The 16,121-nt window shown below is 36.2% G+C and overlaps 1 protein-coding gene across 1 annotated transcript; it reads right to left on the bottom strand.

The window, feature by feature from the left end:
* Positions 1 to 833: 833 nt before the first annotated feature.
* On the bottom strand, positions 834 to 14,153 carry LOC127547511 (zinc finger protein 420-like). Its single transcript, XM_051974433.1, has 4 exons — positions 14,063 to 14,153; positions 8,103 to 8,229; positions 7,249 to 7,344; positions 834 to 5,129 (listed from the first exon to the last, which is right to left on the bottom strand). Exons 1-4 carry the CDS (start codon positions 14,096 to 14,098, stop codon positions 3,502 to 3,504), a joined length of 1,887 nt encoding a protein of 628 aa, XP_051830393.1. The 5' UTR covers positions 14,099 to 14,153; the 3' UTR covers positions 834 to 3,501.
* Between the last annotated feature and the right edge of the window lie 1,968 nt (positions 14,154 to 16,121).

Below are 16,121 nucleotides of genomic sequence, written 5' to 3'. Positions count from 1 at the left end.
GGAGGACCTCAACTTTTCTCCCTCAGAACTAGATAAATCTAACTATAAAATAAATAAGAAATTAAGGAGACAAACAGAATTTTTTAAAAAGTTAACTATGGAAGAAAAGAATTGGATTTTTAGAGAAATCTGGATGGGAAAAGAAAGGAATATTCCTTTTCTTGGCTGTTTATGGCACTTTCACATAAATACACCATGCATTAGGGCATAAAAAGCACTTAGACAAATACCCATAAATGGCCCGGAATGCAATGAAAATCATGTCAACAAAGGGTCTTTGAAGCAGACTGAAAATAAAGTGAATGTGATGGGCTTGGCTCTTTTCAACGATTCAAGGCAATTCCAAAAGTCTTGTGATGGAGAAAGTCATCCACATCTAGAGAGAGGACTATGGGAATTGAATGTGAATCACATATTAGTTTCACTTGTTGCTGTTGTTGTTTACTAGCTTTTTTTAATTATAGCTTTTTATTTGTAAGATACATGCATGGGTAATTTTTCGGCATTGACAATTGCAAAACTTTTTGTTCCAATTTTTCCCCTCCTTCCCTCCACCCCTCTCCCCCAGATGGCAGGTTGACCAATACATGTTAAATATGTTAAAATATAATTTAAATACAATTTATATATACATATCCATACAATTATTTTGCTGTACAAAAAGAATCAGACTTTGAAATAGTGTACATTTAACCTATGCAGGAAATAAAAAATGCATAGCTTGTTTTTTCTTTCTCATTTTTCCCCTTTTGATCTGATTTTTGTTATGCAGCATGATAAATGTAGAAATATGTTTAGAAGAAAGACCAAATTCTAGAAGTTCAATAAACTGGTTTATGTTGTAGGTGATTCCAAATCTTGTTTATTTTTGAACATTAAATAAAATTTATTTTGGACATTTGTAACATTTAATGTTAATGTAAATTAAATGAAAACATAAATTTAATGTAATTAATGCAAAAGTAAATTAAAATTTTTCCCAGGCCCTCCTACATCCATTGATAAGACAATATGTCAATTACACATGGGAAATAATACTGAAAAAAAATTCAAATAATAACTATGTGGCAAAATCATTTTTAAAAAAAGAAAAATTTTAAATTATAATTCTATTTACATTAAGTTCATCAGTTTGCTCTCTGGATGTGGATACTATGTTTCATCATGAATCTTTTAGAATTATCTTGATCAGAGTAGCTAAATCTTTGACAAATGATTATCATCACAGTATTGCTTTTTCTGTGTACAAAGACCACACGGTTCTGCTCATTTCATTCTATATAAATTCATATGGATGTCCCTAGATTTTTCTGAAAACATATCCCTTAAGTTATTGTTGCTATGTAGTGGTTCAATGGAGTCCCTGATCCCATGATGGGGATTGTCTTGGCAAACAGAATGGAATAGTTTTAAAATTTCTTTCTCTAATAGATTAAGACAGAGATTGAATGACTTGCCCAGAGTCACAGAAGTATTAAGTATCTGAGGTTACATTTGAATTCAGGATTTACTGACTTCAAGTACAGTGCTCTATCCACTAAGCCACTGAACTACCATCTATCATTTTTTTACATTAAATAGTATTCCACTAAAATCATAAAGGACAACTTATCCAGCCATTTCCCAAATGATGAGCATTCCCTCAATTTCCAATACTCTGCTGCCACAAAAAGAGCTGGAAATATTTTTGTATACATAGATCCATTTCCTTTTAACTTTGATCTCTTTAGCAAACAGACCAAGTAGTGTGGGTAAAAGGGAATGCAGTTTTTTATGTCCTTGGGACATGTCCAAATTGTTTGCAGAATGGTTGAAATTCTTGTGAACTATGCATTAGTGTTCTTATTTTTCTACATTTTCTCCAGAATCAGTTATTGATCTTATCACATTACTTAATCTGATAGATGTGAGGTGTTACCTCAGAATTGTTTTCATTTACATTTCTCTTATCAATAGGTAATTTAGAGCATTTTTCTATGACACTTCTTTTTTATTTCTTCTGAAAACCCCCATTCATATCCTTTGACCACAATGAAAATCCCATTCTTCTCTTTATGTCATTAGTTAAGTGACAAGGCCTATGGCTGATTTAAGAGTAATAGTTATTCTTGCTATTTACCTGAATTTCACTGAATTCCTTTCCTTTGATATGTAGAATACTAGGCAGAAATCATATAATGTCAGTATCTGCCATAGGTCATTACTAGGCTTTTGAAAAATTATGTGATTCCAAATCTTTATGGTTCTGTGGTTACCCTATGAATGTGAACAGAAACAGTGCCAGCAACATCAGGAATGCAACTCAGATAATACCTTCCTCAAGCACAGGGAAGTATTTATCACACATCAAGTTCATCTGATGGCCAAGTCAACTCTATGACTCCTGCATGCCATGTGCCCAGGAATCAAAGTTAATACCAAGGCTCTCCCAAAAGCATGACCTCTGGCTCAACTACTATATCCTCTCTGTAGCAGAAAACCCATGGGAAGATATCATTAATCTTTCTTCCCTTAGAGGGCTCTGAAGAAGGGAGGAAAATCTCCTGGGGGGCTAAATAAGGACTCTTGGGTCTTCATATACTGACTCACAATCATAGTCTAGATAAGCTAGGGGATCCTCCCACACTGTACATTCATAAAGATTCTACAGAGGATGAATTCTTTGATGGACATCAGAGTAAGGTACTCATTCAAAATGTCTTCCCAAATGAATTACATAATTCACAAGATTTCTATGGAGAATAGATTCTTGTATGCTGATAGTTGTATCTTCAGTCTGGAGGTCTTCCACATTCATGAAGTTTTTCTCTAGTATCAGTGCACTAATTTTGAGTAAGTTCTAAAGTCAGAAGGAAGGCCTACCTACATAAAGGACATTCATAAGGTTCCTCTTCTATTTTAATTCTGTGATGTCAAATAGGTTCCAAGTTGTAGTGGAGTTAAAATACACTGGTTGTAGTGAACTCATAAAGAATCTTCCTAGAATGAATTTTCAATGCAGAGTAAATTGTGTATTACTCCTAAATGTCTTCTTTCAAGTATAAATGCTCTGATGTATATAGTAGATTGTGTCTAATTTCTAAAGTCCTTTCCACTCTCATAAGGACCTTCCTTTACCAGCATGAATTTTCTGATATATAATAAAATCTAAACTGTGGTGATCTTCACACTCTTTACATTCATGAGGAAACTCTCAAGTATAAATTCTGTAATGGACATAAAGTTGTATCCTCTGTGTAATGTATTTTCTACATTCACTACATTCTCTCCAGGTCTTTCTCCAGTATGAATTTTCTGATGCACAATAAGATATAACTTTCTGTGGAAGGCCCTCTCATATACAAATACATCTTTAAGATTTCTCTATTCTATCATTTCTTGCAAGTTTTCTAAGAAATGACTTTCCCACATGCTTTCCATTCATAAGGATTCTAATTAGTATGAATTCTGATACATGAGATAAGGCTTCCTCCTAAACACCTTCCCACATTAATTATATTCCTAAGGCTTCCCTCCAATATGCATTCTTTGATGCTGAGTAAGTTGTCTCTTAACCCTGAAAGCCATCCTGCATTCACTACATTCATAAGGTGTTTCTCCAGTATGAATTCTCTGGTGCACGGTAAGATTTGACTTCTTATTGAAGGCCTTTCCACATACACTACATTCATAAGGTTTCTCTCCAGTATGAATTCTTTGATGTGTAATAAGTTCTGAATTGTAAAAGAAAGCTTTCCCACAATCCTTACATTCAAAATGTTTCTCTCCAGTATGAATGCTCTGATGCACAGTAATATGTGCTTTACTCCTGAAGGCCATTCCACATTCGCTACATTTGTAAGGTTTCTCTCCAGTATGAATTCTTTGATGGACAGTAAAATATGATTTCTTATTGAAGGCCTTACTACAAACACTACATTCATAAGGTTTCTCTACTCTATGATTTCTTTGATGTTTTCTAAGATATGACTTCAGAGGGAAAGCCTTCCCACATTGCTTGCATTCATAAGGATTCTCTCCAGTATGGATTCTCTGATGCATGTTGAGATATGTTTTCCTCCTAAAGGCCTTCCCACATTCACTACATACATATGGTTTCTCTCCAGTATGCATTCTTTGATGCACAGTAAGATGTGACTTCCTACTGAAGGCCTTCCCACATTCCCCACATTCATATGGTTTCTCTTGCATGTGATTTCTTTGATGTTTTGTAAGTTCTGAATTGTAGTGGAAAACCTTCCCACATTCTTTACATTCATAAAGGATCTTTTCAGGATGAACTCTGAGATGCACAGTAAGTTGTTTCCTATTTCTGAAGGCCTTTCCACATTCACTACATTCATAAGGTTTCTCTCCGGTATGAATACTTTGATGCACTGTAAGTTGTGTCTTACTGCTAAAGGCCTTCTCACATAGAGTACATTTATAAGGTTTCTCTCCAGTATGACTTCTTTGATGTAAAATAAGTGCCGAGTTGTAGATGAAAGCTTTCCCACAATCTTTACATTCATAAAGAATCTTTCCAGTATGAATACTCTGATGCACAGTAAATTGTGTCTTATGTCTGAAGGCTTTCCCACATTTATTACATTCATAAAGTTTCTCTCCACTATGAATTCTCTGGTGTTCAGTAAGATGTGACTTTCTATTAAAGGCCTTGCCACATTCACTACATTCATAAGGTTTCTCTCCAGTGTGAATTCTCTGATGTAGAATAAATTCTGATTTGTAGATGAAAGCCTTTCCACACTCCTTACATTCATAAAGAATCTTTCCAGTATGAATACTCTGATGTACAGTAAATTGTGTCTTGTGCCTGAATGTCTTAGCACATTTACTACATTTGTAAAGTTTCTGTCCAGTATGAACTTTCTGATGTACAGTAAGATGTGACTTCCTATTGAAGGCCTTCCCACATTCACTACATTCATAAGGTTTCTCTCCAGTATGAATTCGCTGATGTAGATTAAGTTCTGAATTGTAGATGAAAGCCTTTCCACACTCCTTACATTTATAAAGAATCTTCCCAGTATGAATACTCCGATGCAAAGTAAGTTGTGTCTTACTCTTAAAGGCCTTCCCACATTCACTACATTTATAAGATTTTTCTTGAGTAAATTCTTTACTCCCTGAAAGGAAAAACAAAAAGCAGATTTAACCCTGCCTTTTTCTCCCCATCCCACGGCTTCTCGTTGCTCAGTTTTAAAAATATTATCTTGTGTTCCTACTTGAGATGGCTAGTCTCACTATTCTTTGACTAAAGGTCACAGTTAGCTGAATGTGAAAATAGGATGACTCAAAATTGATGTATCAATGAATTGCCCTAGAAGGAAATTATCTGGAAAATGAAGAAAGTTGACATTTGAATGCAATCAGCAAATGAAAGACGATCCTTAAAAACTAGATGACTATGACAGTTTGCAAAAGTAGCCTTAGGGTAACAAAGTGGCACAGTCATGAAGATGAATTTTTCTGAAATCATATTAAGACTCTGACACTAACTGTGTAATCCTGGATAGGTCATTTTATCATGTTTGCCTCAGTTTCCTCATCTGCAAAGTGACTTAAGAAAAGGAAAAGACGGGGAAGCTAGGTGGTGCAGTGGATAGAGCACCAGCCCTGAAGTCAGGAGAACCTGAGTTCAAATCTGGCCTCAGACACTGAACACTTCCTAGCTGTGTGACCCTGGGCAAGTCACTCAACCCCAATTGCCTCAGCAAAAAAAAAAAGAAGAAGAAGAAGAGGAAGAGGAAGAAGAAGAAAAGGAAAAGGCAAACCACTCCATTGTCTCCACTCAAAAATCACCAAATTAGGTCACAAAGAGTTGGACATAAACAAAAAATGATTGAAAAATGTATCCTTACCATTTAAAGGAGAAATAAGGAAGAGGGGAGAGAAACAATGAACATAAAGAAAAAGGAGACTTGAAGAGTTTAGCATTAGGAGAGCTAGAAAAAGATATGCAACAAATAATAGAAAGAGAACATATGAGGGAAGGAGAACACAATGAAAGATATGCAACAAATAATAGAAAGAGAACATATGAGGAAAGGAGGACATAATGAACAGTTACTGCCACAAAAGTCCATTAAAGTTCCAACATATCTACTTTGTAAGGATCGGATTAAATTTGTATAAGAAAGATGCAATTCTATAATGGTAAATGATCAAGACACAGTTATTTTTCACAAGACAAAATAATAATACTTGAAACAATATTGAAATATTAATAATCAAAGAAGTAAAACACAGAACAATTTGGAAGTATCACCAAATACACATCAGATTAGAAAAGATATTTTTAAATGACAAATTCTGGAATTTATGGTATAGTAGGTACTTTTTAAGCTGCTGATATCATTGCTCAGGAAAGCAGAAAAAACAATTTAAGATTTACCTATGAAATTTCATAACCAGTGACCTAATAGTTTCATTGCTAGGTCTATAGCCTCAAATTTTTTTCTAAAATCAAAGACATTTCTCAAAAATATTTGCCATAGCTTATGAAACATTAAAAATGTAGAGATCCAATAATGGGGTTATGGTTAAACCAATGCTATCCTAGGAATATATTATTATTCACTGATAAATAAAATTTCAAAGTATTAAAAAAATGATGATATAAAATAACAGATAAAAGGGGAATTAGGTTAGGACTAAATATTTACAAAGTACAACAGTAAAATAACATAAACATCAAGGAGCAAAGAAGAAAGCATAAGAAGAGGACACAAAAGCCAAAAGGGCTTTTTTTCATTCTTTCTTTCTTTCTTTTTTTTTTTTGCTGAGGCAATTGGGGTTAAGTGACTTCCCCAGGGTCACAAAACTAGGAAGCATTAAATGTCTGAGGTCAAATTTGAACTCAGGTCCTCCTGATGTCAGGGCTGGTGCTCTATCCACTGTGCCACTTAGCTGCCCCCAAAAGGGCATATTTTTAATATTTTATATGATGGGTTTATTTTTAGAGGGAGAATGAATTCATGAATCTGAGGCAAGACAATGCCTGCTTAAGATAAGATAATCTTCCATGAACAGGCATAAATACTAGAACATATAAGTAAAGAGATGCATAAAAAAATAACTTCTTGAGTTTCAAAAATGACATTTGAAAGTCTCAGTTCTTCTCAACAAGCCTTTGAAGCTTTGATAAAATAACTTTATTCAACATGTTAAAAGAGATTTGATTTAAAATGACCAATAGAGCAGCAATTTCAAATGAATCCATTTCCTTGGTTTTTATGTAGTCACCTGGACAGCTGCCTTTTGGATTATCTGTCTCTGGCATCCAAGTTTCTTCATTTCTTTCCAATTGGTAAATCACATCTGGTTTAGAAACTGCAAATCCTGTTTGTGGAAAATGAAAAAGTGTAAGACGCAGTTATATCATAATTCAGTTACAGAAAAGAGTGAGAAAATATTTCTCTCAACTCTCAGTAAAAAATGGGGAAATAAGGATGCAAAATGTATTTAGCTGATTTTGTCTGTGATTATTTTTTCAACCATAGGTTTTTCAACCATAGCCTCAATGGTCTAGATGGAAGGAGAGATGGGATTTCTTTTGTATTGTTGTTTATGTAGTGGAAAGAGAAAGTGGAAATAAAAATTTGCATTTTAAAAATAACATCCATAAAATTTAATAAAAGAATACAAAATTAGTTCAAACTCTCTTTGGAAAAAAGTAGGCATCCCAGAAAGATCTCTAGGATAATACAAAGAACCAAGAAAGAATATTCTATTATATATAAGAATAGGTTACAAAATAGAATTTATGAAAAACAGTTCATGGGACTCTGCTTCGACAGTGGGAACACTTTGTATATAAATATACAAATATATATAAACAAATGTGATTAAACAAAAAAATCTTGGCTTTAAAGCAAAAAAGAGGGGAAGATACATTCTCAAGAATAATAACACATCAAGCCATCTGTTTTCAGGAGGATGAAGCAAAGATCTTTATCCTGGAACAAGTAGCACAATTACTGTGTCTCCTGGTTACACAAGAACTAGGAATACCTTCCTTTTGAATGACAAAAAATAACTTAAAATCTTGAAAGTCAACATCATATATATGAAAGCTACAAAGAGGAACCATTTCTTACCCAAAGAGGCCAAATTCCTATAGTTCTCCAGCATCACCTCCCTGTACAACTTCTTCTGAGATGGGTTTAAGTACATCCACTCCTCCCAGGTGAATTCCACGGTCACATCCTGCAATGTCACCGATTCCTGAAACAGCATAAATATTTGTGCTTACCCAGGAATAACTCTAATTTTTATCAAGTTTGAATATAAACTCCCTCTCAACAGGACTTTTTTCAGTTTCTTGTCTGTTATCCAGTACAGAGATTAATGGATAACAGGCACTTTAGAATTTTTCTCTTATGAGGCTGAAAGCTCCTTGGGGTCAGTGGCCAGGTCTGCTTTTCTTTGCTTCCTCAATACTTAACACAGTGGATACTTAATGCTGTTCACAGGTCCAATGGCATCATTTTAAAATGTGGGTGGAGTTTTTTTGTTCTTTTAAATTTTGTGAACATGATTATGCTCAATGCTCCAGAAACCGTAAGAGAAAAGTGAACATGAAGGACTAGCGTCTCCTATCTGACATACTGGAAAATATGTTTTACAGGTGAAAAGAATACTAAAGGAACATCATCTTCCAATTTAGATATGAAAGAGACTTGAGTCTACTTTTTTCATTTCACAAATTAGGGAAGTGAGGCCCAGAAAAGGAAAGTAACCTGCTGCAGGTCAAAAGGGAATAAATTACAGATCTGTACTTTGAATCCAAGTTTTCTTAACTCCAAATCCAAAGGTATTTTTCACTGCCCTTTCTCTATAATCAGAATAAGCCCATAAAAGGAGGATATACACAAAAGCAATCATAAGAACAGTCTTTGAAGGCACCAATAAACTGGAAACAAACTGAATTGTCACCAAAAAGAAAAGGACTAGGGGAGAAAATAATTTATTTTAATTTATTTTATTTTAAAATTTATTTTAAAGTTTGAAATGACAAGTATGAGGAAATCTGAAAAGCATGAGAACTGTGAATTTAATGATGCAGTGTGAAATAAGTTGAGCCAAAAGACTATACAAACATCTTTAAAAAAAAAAAAAAAAGATGCTGAACTCTGAGAAATTGAAAAAAAAGATTACTTTTTCTAACAGCAGAGAAGATGAAAAGCACTAGAGAGGAGAATGTTTTATAAATTATGCAGAAGAGTCACTATAATTAATATTTTTGTATAATTTTCTTTCTTGACTATAAAGGAAAGTAAGGGAAAGAAACCTTTTTTCAGAAAATGACTGAATAAATAGCAAAAAGCTTTATAGAAAAAATAAAAAGTAAAATAGTCTTTTCTCATTGCTCACTAACCAGCTCATTTAAAAATGTATTTTAAGAATGTGTCAGAATTTGAGGTCAATGGCCCAGGTTTAGCAGAATCCAATGTCTCTTGTTTGAAACTTAGCACAAGCCCCCTTTTCCAGTTCTGTGGAACCAACCCCCTTCTCCAAGATCTTTCAGGGAAACCTGAGAATGGCTAAACACTCAAACACATTGTATACTTTTTTCAGAACAGATAGATCCTGTCTATCTTTTTTGATCTGGATTCTCATTGACGACTGTAAGGCTCTCAGTCTCACTTCAAAAATCTTCAGTTTTCAAAGAGAAAATTAAAGGCAAGGAAGAGTTTACTTGTTTAGCTTTTTCTCAGGCATCCCTCCATTATCATCATCCCATCCACCCCAAATATAGTTCTCATTATCGTTTGATCTCTTGCTTGCCTCCAAACCAATTTTTTAAAAATCTTTTTTGTAACACCGATTACCAGAATCAGATCTTTGGGGTCTTTGTTGTCTCCCCTCTGCTTTTGTACACTGTTCTATTTCTTTTTTATTCATCTTCAGTTAATGGCACTTAAAAGTCATTTTAATAATCATAATTAGTTATGATTCAACTCAATCAGCTATTAATATTTACAGTTTTCTGATACACATGCATACTTAAGTCTTAAACTCCCAGTATATAATAGATACAAAGGTATCACCTATCAAGGTACTGGGAGGGAGAAGCTCTTGTTCAGCTATTTCCCAAATGATGGACATCCCCCTCACTTGCCAATTCTTTGCCACCAGAAAAAAAAGCTGCAATAAATATTTTTTTAATATGAAGATCCTTTCCATTTTTGTTTTTATTTCTTTGGGATACATAGCTGGTAGAGATATGATCAGAACAAAGAGTATCCAGAGTTTTATTCATTTTAAATACCCTTTATTTAAAAATAGTTTTAAATAAACATTTATAATGTAAACAAGAAAGTTATATATACTGAAAGGACTACTGATGATAAATCTATCTCAATGTTAAATATTCCAGATGTCTTACCATACAAATTCCTTTAAAAAAAAATAAATCTGTCATAATAATTGAGCATGTCAGTAACAAGAATATAAAGTATATATTTATATCAATAGTCACTTTTCAAACAAATACAGATTTAACAACTAGAGAAATATTAATGACTCCTGAGTAAGCTGAGCCAATAAAATGAAAATGACAAATCTACCTACATTGATATATTCAATGGCATGCCAGTCAAACCACCAAAGTTTACATAGATAGATAGAAAAATAATCATTAAATCATTATCAGGATAAAGCAAAGGTCAAGAATATCAAGGGAATAAACAAAAACCTATGTAAAGGAAGGAACCTATTACAATAGATTTCAGACTATATTAAAAGGAGTAATGATCAAAACAATTTGGGAAGGGCTAAAAATTTTAATGATTGATTAGCATATTAAGTACACAATTTACCAGAAATTTATTATAATAATCTAGTGTTTGATAAGTCCAAGGAGCCAAGCTTTTCAGGTGAGAATTCTCCTTTTTCAAAAATTTTGCTGGGAAAACTGCAAAGCAGTCTGGCAAAAACTAGGCACAGACCAACATTTTACATCATTTACCAAGATAAGGTCAAAACGAGGACATGATTTAGACTTAAAAGTTGGTATCCTAAATAAAGCAGGCAAGCATGGGAAAATGTACTTGTTAGATCTATGGAAAAGAAAAGAATTTGTGACCAAACAAGAGATAAGAAAGGATTATAAGAAGTAACATATATAAATGTGGGCATACAAAATTTAAAAATTTTTGTACAAAGATATATAGGAAACTCAGCTAAATATTCAAAAATAAAATCCATTTACCAATTGAAAAAGACAAAGGATATGACAGGCAGTTTTCAGAAGAGACATCAATAGTTATATGAAAAAAATCTAAACCACTAATAATTAGAGAAATGCAAATTAAAACATTTCAGAGATTTACTTCACATCTACCAATGAAACTGGATACCAGGAGAGAAAAGGAAAATGATCAATGTTGAAAGAAATGCAGAAAAATAGGGACACTAACGTACCACTCCTGGAATTGTAAAGTTTTAACCATTCATGAAATACAATATAGAACCATGCCCCAAAACTATAAGACTGTATACCTTTTGACCTAGCTATCCCTCTCTTAAGGTTTCCAAGCCAAAGAAATCAAAGCAATGGGGAAATGACTTAAAAGTCACAAAAATATTTATAGCTGTTTGATTTGTGGTGGCAAAGAATTAGGAATTGAGCAGATGTGAGGGAATCATTTTAAGATTACAAGGAAGAACTCCTAGGACTTTACATTATTCCAAGAACTCACCCCATTCTGAAACAGTGAGTGAACCTGGAGGGACTTCAGGGGATTAAGACAGCAAGTGGTTAACTGTAGGATTTGAGTGAACCACAATGATTCTTCCATCTTTTTACTCAATTCTGAAGTTTATTTCTGTTCAGTTTTTGGCCTATCTAGTCCAATTGCTGTCTTGTGGGAAAACTTTATGCAACTGTGGGAACTGGAAAACCTTACTGTGCTATTTGACCCTAGCCTTTCTTAGTTGGGAAACTGGACAATTTTTCTCTATTCTTTAGTGCCCCTTACCCAGGGACCTATGTTATGCTGACCAAAAACTTGGTCAGATTCAAAGACTAATGTAAAGAGTTCCTCACAATTGTATATCCAAAGCAATTCATTAATTTTGCTGAAAATTGGCTTCATAATGATCAATCAATTATTATCTTGTTATTTATCAGTAATCCATTATTTAATTGTTTACAACTACTTAGGAGGACACTTCTTTTTTTCTAATTCCAGAGTATTACACCTGTTCATCCTCTCCTTTCCAACTTAGGAAGTTCCTAATCTTTCTTTATATTTTTAAATGCTTTTTATTTTCAAAACATATTTATAGATAATTTCCAACATTCATTCTTGGAAAATCTTGTGTTCCAAATTTTTTTTCCCTCCCTTTTCCCCACTCCCTTCCTTAGACTGCAAGTAATTGAATATATGTTAAACATGTACAATTCTTCTATACATATTTTCACAAATATCATGTTGCACAAAAAAAAATCAGATCAAAAAGGGAAAAATAAGAAAACAAAATGCAAGCAAACAACAAAAGAGTGAAAATACTAAGTTGTGATTCACACTCAGTGCCCACAGTCTCTCTCTGAGTGCAAATGGCTTTCTTCATCACAAGACCATTGGAACTGGGCTGAATCATCTCATTGTTGAAAAGAACCGGGTTCATCAGAATTGTATGTTATATAATCTTGCTATTGCTGTGTAGGTTGATCTTCTGTTTCTGCTCTTTTCACTTAGCATCATTTCATCTAAGTCTCTCCAGGCTTCTCTGAAATCCTGCTGATCATTTCTTATAGAACAATAATATTCTATAACAATCATATACCACAATTTGCTCAACCATTCTCCAATTGATGGGCATGCATTCCACTTCCAGTTCTTTGCCACTACAAAAAGAGCTGCCACAAATATTTTTGCACATGTGGGTCCCTTTCCCTCTTTTATGATCTCTTTGGGATACAAGATCAGTAGAAATACTGCTGGATCAAAAGTTATGAACAGTGTGATAGCCCTTTAGGCAAAGTTCCAAATTGCTCTACAGAATGGCTGAATCAGTACACAACTCCACCAACAATGTATCAGTTTTCCCCCACCTCCTCCAACATTTGTCATTATCTTTTCCTGTCATCTTACCAATCTGACAGGGGTGTAGCGGTAACTCAAAATTGTCTTCATTTGCATTTCTCTGATCAATAGTGATTTAGAGCACCTTTTTATATGAGTAGAAATTTCAATTTCTTCTTCTGAAAACTGTCTGTTCATATCTTTTACCAAATAGTGTAATGTTTCCTTGTAATTAAGTACATTATTCGAGTAATTACTTTTAAAAGTCTGTCTTCCAAAAAAAAAAAAAAAAGTCCATCTTTCCTTGTATTTGCTATACAGTCCTGAAGTGAGGAGGTCTACTCAGAGTTTGCTGAACAATTGGGTTGCACTGCTTAATAAGTCTTGATGCTCAAAAGATCAAATCATTATTTCCTTGGTCATTTCCTCTTTCATGCCATATCAGTTGGGGAATGGCGGAATAATAATATGATTTGCAGGAATACTGTTGTATACTAAGAAATGACAAGGCAGGATAGGTTCTGAAAAATCTGCAAGATTTCTATGAACTGAGGCAAAGTGAGGTGAATAAAATGGGGAGAACATTGTGCCCAGTAATGGCAAAGCTGAAACACAAAAATGCCAAACAACTCCTGAGGAAAAATGAAGAGAAAACTGATGAAATCTGAAGACAGGGAAAGGATGTTTTCCCCCATTTTCTTTTATTTTAAAGCCTCTTATTTGTTTGGTTGGCTGGTTTTTGCACTGTACCTAATGGAAATGCTCCGCAAGTCTCCACAGGCATAATGAGTGCCTTGTTACTTGCCTTGTCAGGTAGGGAGGGCGCTGGAAAGAGGGAAAGAACCTGGCGCCTAAAATTTAAAAATCAATGTTTATTTGGGGGAAGAGGACACTGAATAAATAGATGACTTCTAAATCTATGACTCCCTGAAGGCCAACATTTCTAAGGTTTAACGTATAAGACCGTATCACATGGCCTTTACACTTGGAGGGTGATTCAGGACAGCAGCAGTGTGGTCACTCACCTGGCCGCGCCTGGTAACCGTCAGTCCGAGGGCCATCGCCTCCTCCTCAGGGACAGAGCAGAGGCCGAGGTCCTGGGGAGGAACGGAGGCCCATGAGAAGCCCCACTTGTCACTGAGGGGGACCCCGAGGCGGGGGGATGGAAAGAGGGACAGAAGGAGGTGGAGGGGACACTGTCCTCAGTACCAGCTCCCTCAGGGATCAGGGAGGACAAGGGGAGGGCGGAGGATCTCGGCGGAGGAAGAGCTCCTACGGGGGCTGCTGACAGAGAGGACGCCCCAGGACCAGAACAGGGACAGGTGCTCTGGCTTGGAGACTAGCGATCCCGGTCACGTGGGGAGGGCGTGTCCCAGTTACTATGGGATCCACCTCCTTCCCCACACTCCGCCTATGTCGTCCCGCCTTCTTGGTAAGCACCGCCCCGGGAACAGTCAATCCAAGCATGGTTTCCTTCGCCTCCTCTGCGAGCTCCCCAGCTAGTCCCTGGGGTTCCGGGATCCCCGCATCCCCGCATTGGGTTTCTGGCTCCGCTTTCGACTGCCGCCCACCCCGTCACAGGTGCTGGAAGCACGGAAGATGTGAGAGAGGCGGTACGGAAATGACTTTAAAAGGAAGTGCGGGTCCTGAAATCCGGGGCTTGGAAAATGACTCTGGGAGAGCAAGTCTTTCTGGGAGTCGTAGTCTGGAGACTGCTGCATCTTCTACGCGTGACTTCAGCTCATCTTCCCCTCCCTCCTTCCCTCTGGCCTGGATGGAGATTCAGCCTTGCCTGTCCCCCCTCCCCACAGGGGTTATTTCCGCAGTGAGAACCCTGCTCACTCATCCCTTCTTTCCCATCTCAGACCGAGGGCTATGAGGGTAAACGGAAACAAATCAATGAAAATGAAGTAAAAATTTTTAAAATTACACACTTCACTGTGCATCTAGAGTTCACCTCTCTGAAGGGGGGTAGCATTTTTTATCATGTGGCCTTTGAAATTGCCTTGAGATGGTTGTGATTAGTGGAGCTTGGGACTGCTGCGGGCTCAATGACTAGGATGCCGAGTTCAAATCCAACCTCAGACATATACTAGTTGTGGGACCCTGGACGAGTCTCTTACCCCTCTTTACGTCAGGCTGAAATCTCTAAAAGGGAGGAGAAGGGAATGGCAAAGCAACTCCAAGTGTCTTTGCTAAGAAAACCCCAAACCAAGTCACTAACAGTCAGGAGTGATTACAGTAGTGAGAAAATGGATTCTATTTATTTCAATCAGTAGTAATCACTTTGTGTGATTTCATAAGGGAATGTTAGCAAGTATTAGTGATGTACTCATCCAGTAATGTGGTGATTTTCTTCTTTTAAAATAATAGTTCTCAAAAAAAAATAAATAAATAAAATAATAGTTCTCTCTGGGAGAAAGTAGGTTTCTTGGGGAGGTTTTCTGGAGGCAGCTGTAGTTGCAGTTGAAAGTAATAGGCAGCCAGCTGATAAAAATGCAAACGTGTATTTTTTTCCTTCCAAAATAGCCCGTTAGTTGAGGCCTATCTCTCTGCTTGGTTTTAAGAGCTCTTGCAGCTTTGTCCTTTGCTTCTGCCTCTGCTTCCTTCTGCCTCCAGCCGGCACAAAGATGGAATGGATCTCTTGTCTCCTTCACTTGGGGCTTGCCTAGCTTTCTGGAGAGCCTTTCAGACCAGTGTTGGTCTCAGTGAATCTCCCACCTCCCTTGAAACTCTTAGGGACAGAGAACACTCTGGGAGGAAACCCATAATCCCTCTCTCTCGCATCCCACAATCCCTCTCTCGAAGAAGGAGCATAAATAGACCTTCAATGAGCCCAGTCAAGAGAGTTCAGCTCTTGACATTGAGAAGGGAGCATCAGTTCAGTTCAAACAGAAGCCCTCTCTCAGAGGCGCAACCAGATTCACTTCATCTCACACCACTGTGGTGGCTGGGTTCCTGCACTTCCCCCACTGAGACCAATGCTGGTCTGAAAGGCTCTCCAGAAAGCTAGCTGAGCCCCAAGTGAAGGAGACAAGAGATCCATTCCATCTTTGTGCCAGCTAGAGGCAGAAGGAAGCAGAG

The sequence above is a fragment of the Antechinus flavipes genome, chromosome 2 (genome assembly GCF_016432865.1).
Source record: "Antechinus flavipes isolate AdamAnt ecotype Samford, QLD, Australia chromosome 2, AdamAnt_v2, whole genome shotgun sequence".
Taxonomy (NCBI): Eukaryota; Metazoa; Chordata; class Mammalia; order Dasyuromorphia; family Dasyuridae; genus Antechinus; species Antechinus flavipes.
This window is presented reverse-complemented; position numbering and strand designations above follow the sequence as displayed.

Coding starts and splice junctions, on each gene's coding strand:
- LOC127547511 (XM_051974433.1), bottom strand. CDS start 14,098: ATGGCCCTCGGACTGACGGTTACCAGGCGCGGCCAG. Junction 8,230..14,062: donor CGGTTACCAGGCGCGGCCAG/GTGAGTGACCAC, acceptor ATGCTGTTTCAG/GAATCGGTGACATTGCAGGA. Junction 7,345..8,102: donor TAGGAATTTGGCCTCTTTGG/GTAAGAAATGGT, acceptor TTCCACAAACAG/GATTTGCAGTTTCTAAACCA.